General features: G+C 32.6%; 1 protein-coding gene across 1 annotated transcript in view; it reads left to right on the plus strand.

The window, feature by feature from the left end:
• The window catches only part of WDR11 (WD repeat domain 11), a 76,010-nt gene that overhangs the window by 20,243 nt on the left and 35,603 nt on the right, over positions 1 to 20,164 (plus strand). Inside the window, exons 11-16 of the mRNA XM_051981555.1 lie at positions 4,660 to 4,744; positions 13,357 to 13,463; positions 14,622 to 14,697; positions 15,583 to 15,691; positions 16,854 to 16,978; positions 19,801 to 19,948. Of these exons, the coding sequence (XP_051837515.1) occupies positions 4,660 to 4,744; positions 13,357 to 13,463; positions 14,622 to 14,697; positions 15,583 to 15,691; positions 16,854 to 16,978; positions 19,801 to 19,948 (650 nt within the window). The remainder of the gene's footprint in view (positions 1 to 4,659; positions 4,745 to 13,356; positions 13,464 to 14,621; positions 14,698 to 15,582; positions 15,692 to 16,853; positions 16,979 to 19,800; positions 19,949 to 20,164) is intronic.

A 20,164-nucleotide genomic window follows, 5' to 3' on the forward strand; every position in this document is an offset into this window, starting at 1 on the left:
TTTGGCCCTGAAATTGGCCACATTCCTTGCTCTTTTGTAGCCACAGGTATGGGGACTCTTCTCTGCTTTAGAGCTCTGACCAGGGCCTTGATCCCTTGTGACTGAGTGTAACCCCAGAACTGTTGTGGGTAGCAGTGTTGCCAATCAGCACCACCTACAGGTAGTGCCAGGAAAGGGTCCTCTGGGATCTCTTCTGACCTACTGTTGGACCCCTTTACTTGCTACAGAAGCTGCTGCTGTAGTAAAAATCCCCAGAGCCCACTACTGGTGCACATGGGCTGGCTTCTGCTCCCGAGGTGTCTTAGGCCAATTAATTATGTTTCACTTTGACTTGTTGTTAACTTTTCTCCAGAATTTGACTTGAGGAGTTATTTTTAAAAAATGTTGGGAGAGTTTAGCTGGGTTGATGCCTCTATTCTTACCAATTTGCTCCTGTCTTTTTAGATGCTAAAAAATCCTTTATTTTCTATAGGGACAAGTATATATATATATGAGCTATTTTAAATAGCAAGAAACTAGGGATAAAATGAACAAAATGACTTGTTTCAAATGCTTCAGTTTTGTTTGTTTTTTTATTTCTCACTTTGCCTCCTTCTCCTGTCCTTTTTCTTAGCCCACAAAAGTATCTAACTTTAAGTCTTCTGTCTGGAGACTAATGATAAGGATCCCTTGACATCCTTAATTTTTTAAGTATTTGTGAAAATGGTATAATGTACAACCGTGATTTCTTGCTAGGGATTGCTAGGTTATTTTTTTCCAATGCCAGCAGCATATTATGTAATACATTTTTAGTTTCTTACAATAACTTGAGAACAAAGTATTTCTATTATGCATATAAAATTTAAAACTATTGAATTTGTATGAAAATGTAAGTATTTTCTTTTAGCATACTTTTAGTTGGCTGCAGGTTTTTTCTCAAATATAAATTTGTGAAATATAGATATTTTCCTTTAAATGTGATTCTGATCACATTTATTAATCATTGGTCTATCTTAGATGGTTTATTGGTCAGTTCATTAATATTAATATTTCAACATTCTTGCTGTACTCTAGTCTCTACTAGGTTTTATCTTCTCAAATGACTTGAATTTTAAGGTTTTACACTAATATGTATATAGTTATTTTCAAATATATATCAAGAGATCAATTTTTAATTTCTACCTAACAAATTATTGGTTTGTTACAATAATATGATTTTTAAAAGTTAGTTATAAGAGAAATTCTATGATTTGTAAACTTAGCATTTTTCCATAGAAAGATATAATAACTCTGTTGGAGTTGGAGACTTTCATTTTAAAATGAATTTTATTGTACTTGAGTGCCATGAGATATAAAATTATTTATTGATAACAAACAAAATTACTTATAATAACAAATCAAAAGAATAAGTCCTTTAAAATATGTCCCAAATTATTTTGTTTTATTAAACTCATTTAAGAGAACAGTTAGAGGTCATCTATTTAATAACTTATTGAAACTATTCTGAGACTTTTGAGATCACACACACACACACACACACACACACACACACACCCCCCGACACACCACCCACCCCATATTTATATGTGTGTATGTATATTTCTATACATATATACACACATACCACATATATGTCACTAAAGCCTTGCACTCATTTGAATACCTATTTCATTTTTTAACTAAAATTTTAAAAGGTCAGAATTCTTTTTTCAGTATTATAAGTTAGGAACTACTTTATCATAGTACTAGCCCACTGTTCAAATAGATTTGTGATTTACTGAACTTTAGATGTTCCCTCCATCTATACAGATTACAACATATGCACACCATTGTGTGTACCTTTTATCCATGTTCTATCATAAATTGGCTGTATGGCATTTACACATTGTAGATATATATATTGGTGTCAAAACACTAGAGACTTTCTTCCTTGGCATTGTGAAGATAATAGTGGAGCATCCTGACAATCTACCTGCCTTTTCTTTCCCTTACTATATCTTCTCTTCCTTTTTTATGTCCTATTGATGACTTTTTTTTTTTTGCTCATTTTCTTTGAAGTTTTTCTTATATGCTGCAGTCTACTCAGACCCATGATGTTCTCTATTGCCTTCTGTGATACTCATTTTCAGTTTTCAGTGATTATAATTTTATTTTATGTCTTGAAGCCATACAACATACTTATAATATTATTAATACTAATATATAGCAATTCTATGTTTAAAAATTTTAAAGAGATATATGTATGATTTATATTGAATTTATATTATTATACTATATTGATTTCATGGGAAAATAAATAAGAAAAATATGTATGTCACTGCAATGATTTTGCCATGGAACTTCATAGATTCAACTAGAGAGCTAGAATTTTGCAAGTACATAGCATTGCTACTCCCAGAATATGCTTTACTATACATCCAACATATAGTCATCAAGCTTTTGCTTGAAAACATCTGGTGAAGGGGAATCCATTGCCCTTCCAATGCAGCCAGTTTTACTTTTGCATAGTTCTCATTGCTTAGAAGTTTTTTCTAACATCAAATCTAAATCTTTTATTTATTCTTCCCTTTTCTGATCAATGGGGCAAACAGTGCAAATCTAATTCTTTTTCTATGTGAAAACCTTTTCTTCAAATTTCTTCAAGTAACCTATCTTATATTAAGCCTAAGTCATCTCTAATATTCTACTTTGTTGAATTAATACTTAAATGCCATGATCTTGGCCCTTTATCATCCCAGTGATCTTTATTTAGATTATTAATTCCCTTTCTAAAAAAATGGCAACTAGAACTGAACACAGTATTCTAGATGTGATCTGGTGAGTGTAGCAGGACTTTTTATTTTTTTAATCATGGTTCCAGTGCCACCTAAAAACTCATTAAGTTTTTTTTGGCAATCATGCATTACTGTTGACTCATTATCTAGGTTGCAGTACTCTAAAACCCTGAATCTCTTTTAAATGAACTTAGTATGTATCAGTACTTAGCATATAGTAAGTCATATATGATAGCTGTTATTAACTAGGCATTATTATCTCATGTAACCTGTTATTGATAAAGCCATTATGCTTCTTTATGATTGCTACCTCTTTTTTCAACTGTTTATTACTCATCCCTTTAATAATGCACTCAGAAATGTTGCCAGAAATCTAAATCAGGCTCATTGACTTGCAGTTCTTGGAATAAAATGTCTTCCCTTTATTGAAAGCCTAACAATTTATTAAGCACCTTCTTAGGCACTTTGTTGGGCATAAGAGATATCAAGAAAAATGAAGATCTCCTCCCTTAAGGAGCTAACAATCCATCAAGAAAAACTTATATAGATAGTGTGTGTCTGCTCAGTCCAGAGTTAACAATATCTTTTGATTGAGTGATAAGAATGGAAGCCAGATTACAAATGGTAGAGCAAAGGTGACAGATATATAGCATTTTTTATAAGTTTTTTCTATGAAAGGAAGACATGCTATGTTTGGTAGCTTGATGGGTTGACTTTAGGGGAAACTTGAAATCAGTAGAGAAACGTCTAAATCATGAGTCAGGCAACAAGTAGTTATTATTCACTTATTATATGTGTCAGATAGTATGCATACTGACACATATAATAAGTGAATAATAACTACTGAGTACTATGGATGGAAAGAAAGTCAAAAACTTGGTCCCTGCCTTTAAGGACTCATATTCTAATGGAGAAGAGAACATGCAAATAACAATGTGCATATAAGATACAATCTGATATAGAAGGATGAGAATCTCATGGTAAAGATTTTAGCAGCTAGAAGGTTTTTCTCTTATTCTCTATGAACTCTCAAAGATCACCAATAGTGGCCTACTAGTCATACTTAACCATTTCTTAATAAAATATTAGGAAATTATAGATGGTAAGCTTTGAGTAAGTAGGAAAGGAAGCTGAGGCACAAAAGGGAAGAGAAGCATTTCAGTACAAAGGCATGAAGTCAGGAGATGGAGGAACAACAGATAGGTTGGGGATAATTAGGTGATAAAGTGCAGGGAAGAGAGTGAAATGTAAAAGTAGATAGCTAAGAAGGAGCCAGCTTAAAGAGTCAAACTAGAATTAGGGGGCAGTCAGGATAGTATTTATCCTTCTAAAGTTCTTTGGTTTTTCTCTTATTCTCTATGAACTCTCAAAGATCACCAATAGTGGCCTACTAGTCACACTTAACCATTTCTTAATAAAATATTAGGAAATTTACTGTGACCAAGGCTTTAAGGCTTATTTATTTGTAATGAATTCATTTAAAAATTTGAACCTTTGCAATAATTGTCTGCAGAATTCTGTAATGACTGGACAAATGCTAAAATTTTCATAAAGGACAGCATAACATAAATGCAGAAATAGTAGAACGAAATAACAAAATGGGAATTTTCTAAAAGCTTAAAGTTTTTGAATCAGTATAAGGTCTTGATATGTTTTGAATTAATATTTTAAAAGTTCCAGCTCTCATAGTACTCTTTAAGTACTTTAGCTAAGTTCCATTTTTGTTGCCAGACAAAAGAAAAGAGAACATTTTTTCTGTGGTAGAATTTGGAATAGTGGGGGTGATGTGAAAAGTTATAAAGCAGTTAAATTTAGAAAAAGAATAATCTTTTATTTTTATTTGGAACTTAAAGCCATGTTAATTTTTTTTTTTTTTTTTTTTTTTTTTGTTTCATCATGTTTTTAGGCACAAGTAATGGGTCTGTACTGGTGTACCATCTTACCAGTGGTCTATTGCACAAGGAATTAAGTATTCACTCTTGTGAAGTCAAGTGAGTATATTTATTTGGGGGTAGTTGATTTTTTAGAGTTAAAATCACACCAAAAAATGGAGACTTTGAAAAAAAATACCCAAAATGGGGATGAGGAAGATAAGCTTTTCTTAACCATATTGAATGATCTTCAGTAGTAAATAATATTCTTTAATTATGGGATCACAAGTCTAGAGTTGGAGGGGCTAGTCCAACTTCTTATTTAAAGTTTAGGTGATTGATATTAAGTTCAAGTCAATTGTTTACTAACTATCCAGGGGTAGTGATAGAATTGGAATTTGAACTTGTCTTTTCTGACTCCATATCTGCTATTCCCACTGTCATATAATAAATAGTTCATTTTAACAAAAATCTTAACTAAAATTCTTATTAATCATGAGTAAGCTCTGATTGCTTATTTTTTCATGACACATCGTACTGTTGAGAATTTTCTCAGTTTTATTACATTATTACTGTCTTATTTAAATTTATTTTTAGGAACATTTTTTTTTTCCTGTGAAAATCATCATATGTCTTTAGTCGACAGGCATTTAGTGGATTTTTCATTCTTGTGATGAGAAATAGTGCTGCCTAATAAAATATGGACACCAAATAAACCATATTTAATGTAAAATAATTACATTTTTATTTTAATTCAGTCAGCTTTTGTTGGTGATGTTTTTTGTTTCTTCTTCTTTTTTTTTTTTTTTTTTTTGGCAAGGGCCATTTGAATATTTATAACATTATTTGTGAGCCACACAACCTTATCAACTTACAGAGCTCAAGCATTGGGAAGTTGTAACTAACTTTTAGTTCATTATTGTCTTTTATTGATTATGCAAATGATTTCATGGGCCTTATAAATGGCCTTCAGGCCAAAGGTTCCCTATTTCTTGTTTAAATGTTGCTGGAAAAGACTTATATGAATGAAGGAATGAATGAATAATGGGAAAGATGAATGAAACATTTCTTAAACTCTTAATTCTACACATGTATTTCTACAGTACTTATTACACATAGTACAAAACACTGTGCTAAACATTGGGAATACACATAGAAAAGCCAGACAGGGCTCTATTCTGTGAGAGCTCCTGTTCCAATGGGGAAATGGTACATGTGGAAGAGTATAGATGCAAATCAGATGGAAAGAGTAAGGATGTTTCTCTTTTAATGTCATTTCCACTGATAAAATCCCATCAATGTCTGATGTTGGTCCATTTATTTTTGGACTGGAAGTATTTCTATTCCAGAGGCTCTTGAATTTGTGGTAGTTTAATCCTTTCTGGCACTTGCTGTCTCTTGCCTCTCCATTAAAGTATCTTTCTGCTTTATTCAATTTGCTTTCTTGCCCTAACAGTGTTAATTGGTTGTGAATTGGTGAAAATAGGTGACAGCTGCTTCACAGTATTTGCCTCTCCAGATTGTGGCTGGGGGAAATAGGACAAATGGTCCAAGGAGTGCTGTCACTCTCAGGATTCTTGTAATCTATCATGCTGTTGTTAGTAACTATTTTTTTATATATCCTTTTTTACAGTTTTTCATAAAGACTGATTCCTCTTCTAACTTATTCTCCCTCTAATTGATCTTTTGTCTTTTTTCCTCCTATTTTCCTTTTGAGTGGAATGTATTTCTTTACTCACTTGTGTGTTTTTAACATTCTTCCTTCTTTTGATCCATTCAAATACCAGTGAAGTTCAAGTATTAGAGCCACTCTCTTCACCACTTATATGGACTTTACTTGCACACTCCTCATATGTGAGATAACTTTCCTAACCTCCTTCCTTTGTTTCTTTAATGTATTATTTCCCCCCTCCCATTCTTTTTAAAAGATTATCCAGACATAACAATCACCTCCTCTTCTAATTAATTTTGTACATGACTCCCTAATAAAGGTAGGATTCAGGGAGGACACGTATATCATCCCTCCTTATTAGAATGTAAGCAATTTTTCTTTTAGTTCTTTATAATTACTCATCTTTATCTTGTTGTGTTCCTCTTAACTTCTGTGTTTGAAGTTCAAGGTTTCTATGCAGTTTTGATCTTCAGGAATGCTTGGAAGTCCTCTGTTAATGCCCATTTCTTCCCTCTCCCCTTTCATAGTATTATACTAATTTTACTGGGTAAATTATTCTTGGCTTCTAGGATATCCTGTAGCAGGCTTTCTTTTCCTTTGCTGTAGTAAAAAATGTGTGTGATCTTTACTGTGACTTATCAGGACTTGAGTTCTTTATTTCTTACGATCTGCAGTTTATGGATTCTGGCTATAATGTTCCTAGGAGTATTTATTTTTGACCTTTCGAAAGTGATTAGATTCTTTCTCTGTTCATTGTCCTTTGGTCCCAAGAGATTTGGACAGTTTTAAGATTTCTTGAAATGTCTAAACTCTTGTTGATCATGGCTTTTAGATAGTCCAGTGATTTTTAATTTTTTTCTCTTCAATCTGTTTCCCAGGTCAGTTGTTTTTACTGTGAGATATCTTATATGTTATTGTATTAGTTTAATGGTTTTATTCATGGTATTATTTCAGTCTTTTCAATTTTTCAGACAACTAAGAAATTAGCGATCTTATCTTGATTGCAGCATAGTGCTCTGTTGCTTCTAACATTAGTTTTGTTTTCTTGTGTTTGTATTTTTCCTTTTTTATCTCACCTGCCTTGGATCTCAGCTTGAGTTTATATTTTCTCTAGGAAGATTCCCGAAATATTCCTGGAATTCCATCTAAGCCAACATCCTGTGAATAGACTAGTTTTCTCATGTCTTGTACAAAGAAGCCAAAGCAGCTTATTGCTCTTGTCATATAGTATGTGTTCTAGCAAACAGTGTTTTTAAAAAAGGCATCTAAGTTTTGGGGGCAAACATAGAAAAGGCTTACAAATTTGTTCTTCACCTTCACTCATCCTGCATGATCAACTTTTTTTTTTTAATTGTATATTTTATTTTATTTTATAATAACTTTATATTGACAGAATCCATGCCAGGATAATTTTTTTTTTTTTTTACAACATTATCCCTTGCACTCGCTTCTGTTGCAATTTTTTCTCTCCCTCCCTCCATCCCCTCCCCTAGATGGCAAGCAGTCCTATATATGTTAGATATGTTGCAGTATATCCTAGATACAATATATGTTTGCAGAACCGAACAGTTCTCTTGTTGCACAGGGAGAATTGGATTCAGAAGGTAAAAATAACCCGAGAAGAAAAACAAAAATGCAAATAGTTCACATTCCTTTCCCAGTGTTCTTTCTTTGGATATAGTTGCTTCTGTCCATCATTTATCAATTGAAACTGAGTTAGGTCTCTTTGTCAAAGAAATCCACTTCCATCAGAATACATCCTCATACAATATCGTTGTTGAAGTATATAATGATTTCCTGGTTCTGCTCATTTCACTTAGCATCAGTTCATGTAAGTCTCGCCAGTCCTCTCTGTATTCATCCTGCTGGTCATTTCTTACAGAACAATAATATTCCATAACATTCATATACCACAATTTGCCCAGCCATTCTCCAGTTGATGGGCATCCATTCAATTTCCAGTTTCTAGTCACTACAAACAGGGCTGCCACAAACATTTTGGCACATACAGGTCCCTTTCCCTTCTTTAGTATTTCTTTGGGATATAAGCCCAGAAGTAACACTGCTGGATCAAAGGGTATGCATAGTTTGATAACTTTTTGGGCATAATTCCATATTGCTCTCCAGAATGGTTGGATTTGTTCCCAACTCCACCAACAATGTATCAGTGTCCCAGTTTTCCCGCATCCCCTCCAAAATTCGTCATTATTTTTTCCTGTCATCTTAGCCAATCTGACAGGTGTGTAGTGGTATCTCAGAGTTGTCTTAATTTGCATTTCTCTGATCAATAGTGTTTTGGAACACTCTTTCATATGAGTGGTAATAGTTTCAATTTCATCATCTGAAAATTGTCTGTTCATATCCTTTGACCATTTATCAATTGGAGAATGGCTTGATTTCTTATAAATTTGAGTCAGTTCTCTATATATTTCGGAAATGAGGCCTTTATCAGAACCTTTAACTGTGAAGATGTTTTCTCAGTTTGTTGCTTCCCTTCTAATCTTGTTTGCATTAGTTTTGTTTGTACAAAGGCTTTTTAATTAGATATAATCCAAATTTTCTATTTTGTGATCAGTAATGATCTCTAGTTCATCTTTGGTCACAAATTTCTTTCTCCTCCACAAGTCTGAGAGATAAACTATCCTATGTTCCTCTAATTTATTTATAATTTCGTTCTTTATGCCTAGGTCATGGACCCATCTTGATCTTATCTTGAAGGTATATGGTGTTAAGTGTGGGTCCATGCCTAATTTCTGCCATACTAATTTCCAGTTATCCCAGCAGTTTTTATCAAATAATGAATTCTTATCCCACAAGTTAGGACCTTTGGGTTTGTCAAACACTAGATCTGCATGATCAACTTTGACATAGAGTGTTCCGTGGAATGAATGAAAAACTGCCATTTTGCTTTTGTAGATATCGTTTTACCTGATGTATTTGTCACCAATGAACAGGAACTGAAACTATTTTGATCCTTGTTTTTTTTTTTGTTTTTTTTTTTTTTTTTTTTTACTCTGTGTGACATTCATTTTTTTTTTTTAATAACTTTTTATTGATAGAATTCATGCCAGGCTAATTTTTTACAACATTATCCCTTGCATTCACTTCTGTTCCGATTTTTCCCCTTCCTCCCTCCACCCCCTCCCCCAGATGGCAAGCAATCCTTTACATGTTGAATAGGTTACAGTATATCCTGGATACAATATATGTGTGCAGAACCGAAAAGTTTTCTTGTTGCACAGGGAGAATTGAATTCAGAAGGTATAAATAATCCCGGAAGAAAAACAAAAATGCAAGCAGTTTATATTTATCTCCCAGTGTTCTTTCTTTGGGTATAGCTGCTTCTGCCCATCTTTGATCAATGGAAACTGAATTAGCTCTCTTAATCGAAGAGATCCAGTTCTATCAGAATACATCCTCAAACAGTATCATTGTTGAGGTATATAATGATCTCCTGGTTCTGCTCATTTCACTTAGCATCAGTTCATGTAAGTCTCGCCAGCCCTCTCTGTATTCATCCCGCTGGTCATTCCTTACAGAACAATAATATTCCATAATGTTCATATACCACAATTTACTCAACCATTCTCCAGTTGATGGGCATTCATTCATTTTCCAGCTTCTAACCACTACAAACAGGGCTGCCACAAACATTTTGGCACATACAGGTCCCTTTCCTTTCTTTAGTATCTCTTTGGGGTATAAGCCCAGTAGAAACACTGCTGGATCAAAGGGTATGTACAGTTTGATAACTTTTTGAGCATAGTTCCAAATTGCTCTCCAGAATGGCTGGATGTATTCACAATTCCACCAACAATGTATCAGTGTCCCAGTTTTCCCACATCCCCTCCAACATTCCCCATTATCTTTCCCTATCATTCTAGCCAATCTGACAGTGTGTAGTGGTATCTCAGAGTTGTCTTAATTTGCATTTCTCTGATTAATAATGATTTGGAGCATATTTTCATATGTCTATAAATAGTTTCAATTTCTTCGTCTGAGAACTGTCTGTTCATATTCTTTAACCATTTATCAATTGGAGAATGGTTTGATTTCTTATAAATTAGAGTCAATTCTCTATATATTTTGGAAATGAGGCCTTTATCAGAACCTTTGATTGTAAAAATGTTTTCCCAGTTTATTGTTTCCCTTCTAATCTTGTCTGCATTTGTTTTGTTTGTACAAAAACTTTTCAATTTGATATAATCAAAATTTTTTATTTTGTGGTCAATAGTGATCTCTAGTTCTTCTTTGGTCATAAATTTCTCCCTCTTCCACAGGTCTGAGAAGTCAACTATTCTATGCTCTTCCAATTTATTTATAATCTCATTCTTTATGCCTAGGTCATGAACCCATTTTGACCTTATCTTGGTGTACGGTCTTAAGTGTGGGTCAATGCTTAGTTTCTGCCATACTAATTTCCAATTTTCCCAGCAATTTTTGTCAAATAGTGCATTCTTATCCCAGAAACTGGGATCTTTGGGTTTGTCAAACACTATGTTATTAAAGTTATTGGCTGTTTGTGACATTCATTTATAAACAAGAAGTGAATTGTTTATTTTGGGTGTTGGTGTGCCATATGATTCATACTTAAATTAAAAATCCTAGTCTATACTCTAAACGCAGGGGTCCTCAAACTTTTTAAATAGGGAGCCAGTTCACTGTCCCTCAGACTATTGGAGGGCCAGACTATAATAAAAACAAAAACTTTGTTTTGTGGGCCTTTAAATAAAGAAACTTCATATCCCTGGGTAAGGGGAAAAACATCCTCAGATGCTGCATCTGGCCTGTGGGCCATAGTTTGAGGACCCCTGCTCTAAAGCATATTTATGGAAAGAGCTACAATGGGGGGGGAGGGGAAGGAGAATATATGTTAATAATCCTGACTTTTAAAATCTCTAACCCCTTTAAAAGCCCACTTAATTTATGAAAGACCCAAATCAGATTAACTGCTGACTGTGAATAGTGTGCTCTGATATCTAAAAGCTGAGATCAGTATAAATTTGATGAATTATAACCTTAACTTGGTTTTCTAGCTGCTTTGTAAATGAATGATTAGGCCATAGAATTCCTTTCACAAATAGCCACTGCTTAAATGTGATAGTATATATTCATGAGAGTAAATTATCAAGTACTTTCATTTCCCCAAAATAACCATTAGGTCTGGCAATATACGTAGCTAGAAATAGCTATTTAGCTAACTGTAACTAAGTTGTGATTATCCCTAATAATTAGAAATAAAGCATCATGGATATAAACAAAATCCATAGAAAATGTATTTTCCTAAAGCCTATTTAACAAGATTTGTTAACAAGGAATTTTATTACAGCCACATCATTTAAAGTGGTAACTGGGTGAAGAAAGGGGAGACCCTTTTTCTTGTCACTCTTGGCTGAGATACAGGACATAACCACTTATTCCTTCATCTGATCATTACTTTATTTTTCTACTTCCCGAAGTTCTAAATAAAGCAATTATATATTTATTATATAAATATAATATATATAAATATAACATATAAATTATATGTTACAGAGAGAGGGCTACATATACTCTTTACTTCCATGGATTTCAGACATGAGTTTCATTGTTTGCGTAGTTGGAATATGTAGTGTTTAAGGAAATGAGGTCACTGTTAATTAACACAAGCACTTGTTGGTATTGGGTTTGTTTGAGTATATCTGATGACCCTCATAAATACAGATATTGCTTATTTATTATAGACAAGACTATCTGATATTTTGCATTTTATAGACAAAATAAATCCCCAAGTGACTCATTTTCAAGTGAAATGTTTCAATAAGAAACTAGGATAAGGAAAAGAAAAGCAATGAATAAAGGCAAATTTGCAAATAGATAATATACCAGAAATGGAAAAACTTAGAAGAGTCTGTTAAATTAATTATGCCAGGTAAAGGATTTTTTTTTTTTTTAATGCAGTTGGGACCACTGTAGATTCGTGTGTAAGAAATGGATGATGAAAACAATGTTTTTAGGAAAATTGGCCTTGGAGAAGAATAGAAAACTGAAGTGAGGGTGATGGTAGTGTCACTAATGTAGAAATCGGGTAATATTGATGCCACATGTTATAGCACCAAGATAAAGCAACTACCTTGTTGTTTATAGGTTCTCTTTCTTTTCCCCCTTTCCAAGAGGAAATTAGGATCCCAGAGACAGAGTTACTTGCTCAAGATAGACAGCTAGTTGGTGAAAGAGACCTTCAGCTCCCTTGAGACTCCCAACTTCATGTAGCTGCCATATGATAGATAACCACTCTCACCTTTGATCCAGACCAGACCACCCAAAGCTTCCAATCCATAAGATGCACTTAATTGGCCTGATTAGTTGCTTACAAGGATTCTCCAATTCTTTTGAAAAACCTGAGTGATGTAGATTGTCTCAGGTCCTTTGCATGGGTATGACCTATTTCTTAACAAAGCATTTTAAATTTCATCTCGGTTTATCATCATGAGCTTTTTTGTTTAGTTCCAACGCCTTGGTTAGGACTCTTCTGATCCTTTGTGACCCTATTTCTCTTTGAAAACCTTAGTCTTATGAAAATCTTACCACACATTTTGTATTTCTTCTTTAACTTTCATATTAGCCAACTGCTTCATTTCAGTAAGATTCCCAATTTTAGCAAATTTAAGCAGCCTATTCTAATATTTCAAGAAATTGTTCTTTTTTTAAGCAATTGGGAATTCCTGGCAGTTCCTGACTAGAGTCTCCACTGAAAAATGTAGTGACTTTCATGTTGCTTTTTCTATGTCTTGACCACTATGGACTTAATGATGGAAATAATTTATTGTTACATATAGAGGTATAATTTTGATTAGAAATAAGCTCATCCCATTTTGGAATATTAGTGTTAATGGGATTTGTAAATACAAAAATCATATTATTATTTATATATAAGGGGGATGAAGTGTGTGTGTGTGTGTGTGTGTGTATCTGTGTCTCTGTGTCTCTATGAGTATGTGCTTGCTCTTGGGTAAAAAATTATTTCCAAATTGCTTTTCTAACTTTAAATATCAGATCTCTCTGTTTGAAATTTCTGTAGAGGTATTGAATGGACAAGTTTGACTGGTTTTCTTTCATTTGCCACCTCAACACCTAACAACTTGGGATTAGTGAGAAATGAACTACAACTGGTTGATCTTCCAACAGGTTTGCATTTCTGATTTTCTCTCTCTCACTTTCTTCCACCCCCATCTCTGCAATTCACATCCATATGTAACTTGGAGAAGATAATTCTTAGAAGGCATATGATAGCTGTCTTTAAATGTTTGAAATGCTTTCATGTGAAAGAGGGATTAAATTTATTTTAGCCTTTGTTGGGAGAGTGAAAAAATGTGAGTGGAAGGTAGAGGGAGGCTACATTCATCATCATGTCAGGAAAATCTTGAAAAATGGAACAGGCTGCTTTAAGAGATAGTAAGTCCCATCTCCTTGGAGTCTTCTAGATATAACATTTTGTTAGATATGTTACACTGAGAAATATGATTTTGACCAGATAGAATATGAGGTCACTTTTCGACTTTCAAATATTTGATTTTCTCATAATTTTAATTCTAATACTGTAAAACAAAACTGTCCTTTAGAAGTTTTAGTAGCAAATAAAGATAACTGCATTAAAATTTAACACTCATAAGTATAATTTAAGATATATAGAAAATTATAGATAGGGTCATGTTAAAATGTTTTATATTGGTAAATTGAACATAAGAAAAGAAACCCACAAAACCAATAGAGGCATGAAATTTAAAAAAAAAAAATTTCTAGATACAGCTTTGGAAGTATAAGAACTTTATATATTTTATTTGATAGGTAAATATTTTTTATGGTGATGTGTTATAATAAGCACTTTGAGATTTTTTTTTTTTTCTGAGGCAATTGGGGTTAATTGACTTGCCCAGGGTCACACAGCTAGGAAATGTTAAGTGTCTGAGACCAAATTTGAACTCAGGTTCTCCTGAATTCAGGGCTGGTACTCTATCCACTGTGCCACCTAGCTGTCCCATACTTTGAGATTTTTACAAAACTTAGAAATTAAATTTTGAAAACCAAAGAAGAAATGAAGACCTTGTTTTCCATGACAATTTATTTCTCTTTAGATATTTAATTTAGGTATTTTGAATCCTCTCAGTTTTTATGTTGCCACATAGTACTTTTTTTAGGAAGTAGAAATTTTAGTAATAGAAAAATAGAATGAGCAAAGATAAGCAGAGATAAGGAAGGATCTGACTAGCCTTTTATATTGACTTAATTTCTTGTAAGTCTTTTATATTGTCTAGACTTTTTTCCATAAACATATATGTGTCACAGGCAGAAGCATTGCATTTCGTGGTGAGAGGGGCAATGATGAGCCAGCCATTGAAATGATTAAAGTGTCTCATTTGAAGTAAGTATGTCAGCCTGAGCAAGCTCTTGTGCTATTATAGTTAGATCTATATTGATGCCATTATGAATACAGCAAGAGCCTAAAGAACCTATTTGTTATTTTTCCAGGATTCTTTAGAAAAAAAAAAAAATACATTGTTTTGTAATTTTATCACAGGGCATATTATGTTTCTCAAAATTTTTCATTCTATGGAATAGTAATTATTAGGAAGATTAGGTCTTTCTATTATCTTAGTTTAAAAACAACAGCCCTATCTTTACTGTTCTTTTTTGATAACTTCTATCATAATCCCCCTTTGTAATATTTCATTATTTGCTGTAAGCAAATTCTACAGTTCTAAATTTCCACAAGTTTTGAGTGCTTTAAGAAGGGGGCAAGGGAAACCTCATAATCAAATATCACATATTCACATAAAGGCTTATTGGTCCCTTCTTTAGTTGTGGAATTATGGTCAAATATTGGATGGAAGGTGTTAATCTAGCTCCCTGTTGTCCCACTTGCCATCCCTGTGGATTCATAATTGAAGTGTCCCTGCCTCGTTAACAGTTTCCAAAATGTCTTATTTCCTTCAGATATAAGCTTCTTGAGAGTAAGAACTGTCTTGCTTTTTAATTTGAATCCCATGTACTTGGGACACAATAAGTTCTTAATAAATGCATGATCACCCATTCTCTATATTAGGTACAAAGCACTTTTGAAAGTCACTTTTTTGAGTTACAAGTTTACCTTCAATATTAATGAGTTTGTAATAATGTTAGTCCTTACAGTTATTTTTAAAGACTATTGAACTTAACTTATTTTGTAGTTTTACTTATATATCTCTATTCAGTAATGTTAAGATTTTTATGTCAGTAAGTGATGATTTAATGATTTAATTTGTTATAGACAATATTTGGCAATTGTATTCAAAGATAAACCCCTGGAGTTATGGGATATCAGAACCTGCACACTCTTGAGAGAAATGTCAAAAAATTTCCCCACAATAACTGCTTTGGTAAGCAATTGCACTTATAACTGTATAGTTTACAAGGTGATTGGGCTTCTATGTGGGAAATATTTATATTTTGTGATGTTACTTAAGTTCATGATGCAATTTATTTTTCTATAAATAAATTGAATTTCCAATTGTGAATAATATGTACTATCATTGTTTTTCCCAGTGATTCAGGCTTTCAACCTAGTTGTCATCCTTGACTTCTCATCCTTATCCCTATCCAATCTATTGCCAAAATCTGTAGTTTCTAATTTTGTAATTTCTCTTATATATGTTCACTTTCTCCTTAACACTGTCTTTACCATAGTTTAAATTCTTATCTCTTCATTTTTGGACTATTGCAGTAAGCATTGGTCTGGCTGCTAAAAATTTCTACACACTCCACTCTATCCTTCACTCCCTATAAAGTTGATCTTCTTAAAGTATAGTTCCGACCTTGTCACTCCCTTATCCAGAGGCTCCCTTTAACCTTGAGTCAAATATACAATTCTTTGTTTGATTTTTAGAGCCCTTTGCAATTTACACTTTTCCTATCTTCCTGTTTTCTTATACCTCATTTCCTTCACATGCTTTTCCATCTATTAACACTGGCCTACTTGGTTTTCTAAACACATGATTTTATATTCAATCTCTGAGCATTTTTATTGATTGTCCCCCATGCTTAGAATTCTGTGTCTGACTTCCTTGTCTTTTCTTTGGTCTCCTTCAATTCTCAGCTTAAATCCCATCATCTGTAAGAAGCCTTTTCCAGTCCTCATTCTTTCCACTTTCCCTCTGAGATTATCTCCAGGTTTTATCTCTATTATTTTTCTATATTATATTATTACATATATCTCTCTATATAATAATTATTATTAATTCTGATTTATCTGAAATCTGATTTATACATAATTGTTTGCATGTTATCTCCTCCATTATTTTGTGAACTCTGTGGATGAGGTAGTTTGTATTGCTTTGTAATCCCCAGCTGTTTAGCACAGTGTTTGCCTCATAGCTGATAGTTAATAAATGCTCATTATAAAGCCAAAATAGAAAATTTTGAATTCTTTAAAAAAAAAAAAAAGTAATAAGTAAACATATCAAAGATAGGCATACAAAGCTTTTCTAGTATCTGTATAAATAAGGCAATGTATAACATTTCTCATATCTAATTTCCTGACAGGAATGGTCACCTTCTCACAATTTGAAGAGTTTAAGAAAGAAACAACTTGCTACTCGTGAGGCTATGGCCCGACAAACTGTAGTTTCTGATGCAGAACTTAGTACTGTAGAATCTTCTGTGATCAGGTAGGATTCAGTGTCTCATATACATTTTTTCCTACATATTATTATATATGTATTTAAATCATTGTATATTAATCGTTATATATATATTTAAAGATACATTTGAATTACATACTTTATTTCATCTTGGAATGTTTTATTTAATTGACTCTTTATTTAATTCATTCTTTAATCTGCCCACTAATGTCAGTACATTAGTGTAATGAATGAATTTGAAAAATCTTCATACATATTTTTCCTTAATCTTCACTGCTTTTACTTGCCAAATAGAAAAAGAAAAAAGAGAAGCATTGCCATGTGCAGAGCAAAACATGAGAGGATTCAAAATGTATATAGCAATAATTTCCATTTCAAGAAAGCCTTTATAATGAATATTGTGTATTGTGTTTATAGCTCTCCATCATTTCTTTGCTTCTTTGTAGGTTTTCTTTTGTTCTCTGCTATTTACTTTTTACTTTATTCTTTTTCTCCCTTCCCCAAGAAGGCTACAATTAAGTGTGGGTAGAGACACAAATATACATACATATATACATACACACACACACACACACACACACACATACACACACATATAATATGTGCATATATATAATTATACATATATAGAAAGAGTTATTTGTAATCATACACATATATACACATACACATCTATGTACATCTTGTTGTCCTCTGTTTTTCTGAAAGTGGATGATATCTTCCTTCATAAGTCTTTTCAGATTTTCCTAAATCTATCAACTCATCATTTCCTATACCATAGCAATATCCCAACCTTATACTTTTGAATTACTTTAAATAATTTAAAACAATATTGATTAATATGGCTGACGTACAGTGTAGTTTCCATAGCATCTGAAATTTCATTATGGTATAAAGATGTAGGAAAACATTTTCCAATACATGTAAACATAATAACTCTTGGGGAAAAGTCTTAATAATGTAGCTCTTATTATTACTTTAGTAGGGACTTGTTTGTGTTTCAGTTAGTAATTTTTTTTTTTTTTTATTGCAATCAAGATCAACATTGATATAAGTTACATTTAGGTTAGAGAGCTATGAGTCATACGTATATGCTTTCAACAAACCTTAAAACTAGAGGAGATTATGATAAACAAGATGTGTTTTATTCGTTGCAAATCTGAATTTTTCCTGGGACCTGATTTTAATTTAGTGATTATAAAAGCAAACAAAAAAATTTGCCAAAACCTTGCAACAAAAATAAATTATTATGTCCTTTATCAAGAAAGCAAAAACTATTGAGAATTGTAATAACAATATTCTTTTGTATAGTACTTTGGATTTTCCAAAGCTGTTTTTCCAAAATACTATTTAGCCCAATTGTCTGAGGAGGGGAACCAATATTAGTGTTTCAAATGCTTTGCCAGGAGAATGCTGATTCTCATAGCTGAAAATGCTGCAAGTGTGGAAATACCACCAACTTGGAAATGCTGCAAGTATAAACCTATAAAGTACAAAAAAATTTTACCATGGAAAGATTGGCAATAGGTCATAATTTTTTTGACTATGGTCATCCATTGCAGTGAAATTCTGCCATTTTTACACTACTCTTTTGCTATTGATGTATGGCTATGAATCTTGAAACACCCAAATCTCAAAAGTAGCAAAAATTGCAGCAGCCCAATGAAAAATATGTTGTAGACATTGGTAGACTTCAAGTTATTGACAATAATAACTAGCTTGTAGTTAAGTGTGAAAGTCTGCTTACAATATCAATCATGGAGAAAAAGTATAAGTAACAAATAATTTGGATATTGCATTGGTGCCCAAAACATTCAGAAAACCAGAAGGAAGCAACGGTGTTTTAGATAGGTCTGTTGAGGATTGACTGAAGAAAAACATGGAGAAGAGTCAGGGAAGATGAAGTGACAAGAAGTTATAATCTATATCACTATTAGGGATACTTACATTGATGAAATCATGTATCTAAGACAAATTTTGCCAGTTGTCATGAATTTTAAAATTTATTTTAAAAGTTATATAATATTTAATTCATACTTTATTACTTCAAGAGGTAATATTATGATTAATATTATAAAATGATATATGATTTCATAAGTGGACATTCTTTCAGGAGTAATTGATCTGTCTGCATGTAGCTTATGGGAATTTATCACTGGCCATACTTTTGACTTTTTTTTGTCAGGAGGAAGAATAGAATTTTAATGGAAGTTATTTATAGCTATCATATCCTATCTAGCCATATACACTTATTTTGATTTAATTTTTTTTTTTTTACTTTGTGGTTTATATATTTACTATGTTTAACACATTGATAAACAGTTAATGTTATATTAAGGAAACTATTACAACTATATTTATTTCATTTTTTTTTAACCTTATAAACTGAAACATCTCTTTGAGAAAGCCCCATGGGATAGGATGCAGTCATCACTACCCATTTCCCTTTGGGACAGACCAAAAAATTCAGAGAAGACTGTATAGTTATGCTTGCACTTAATTTCACAATCTCAAACTCACAAGGAATCTCAGAAGCTATTTAATCCAACTTGAACAGGGATCGGTCATTTCTACAAAATGTTCAATAGATGGTTATTAAATTTTTCATCAAAGCTGTTTAGTGTGAGGTATATTCATATCTGCCAGAAACATTCAGGATGGTACCAGTAATAATCAAAATTCATCGATTAAAGTGTTTTAGTAGCTAGCTTTCCTATCATGATATGACTATTCCTTAATAATGATGGTTGGCAGGAATTCATTTACATATGGTTTCAGCTTTTTTTTTTTTTAATTGTTGATGTCACATTATAAAAAAGAATTGCTTTTATCTTATTTCTATCCCAAAGCTTGTTGCAGGAAGCAGAAAGTAAATCTGAACTGAGCCAGAACATCTCTGCCCGGGAGCATTTTGTATTTACTGATAGCGATGGGCAAGTTTATCATCTCACAGTTGAAGGCAATTCAGTAAAAGACAGTGCTCGAATTCCTCCAGATGTAAGTCAAACACTTGTTCTCAATTTTCATTTCATAGTTGAGAATAGTTGCCAAAACTTACTCAGTTTTATGTTTAGTAAACAATCATAATTATAAAATTGAAAAAGTTATTTTAGGAAATTTCTTTTTAAAAAATTGTAAATGACTAAACTTGATCATGAAGGAAAGTACACTTTTAATCAAACAGTAAACTTGTATTAGATGCCTCATATCTTT

Source organism: Antechinus flavipes, chromosome 2 (assembly GCF_016432865.1).
Source record: "Antechinus flavipes isolate AdamAnt ecotype Samford, QLD, Australia chromosome 2, AdamAnt_v2, whole genome shotgun sequence".
NCBI classification, from domain to species: domain Eukaryota; kingdom Metazoa; phylum Chordata; class Mammalia; order Dasyuromorphia; family Dasyuridae; genus Antechinus; species Antechinus flavipes.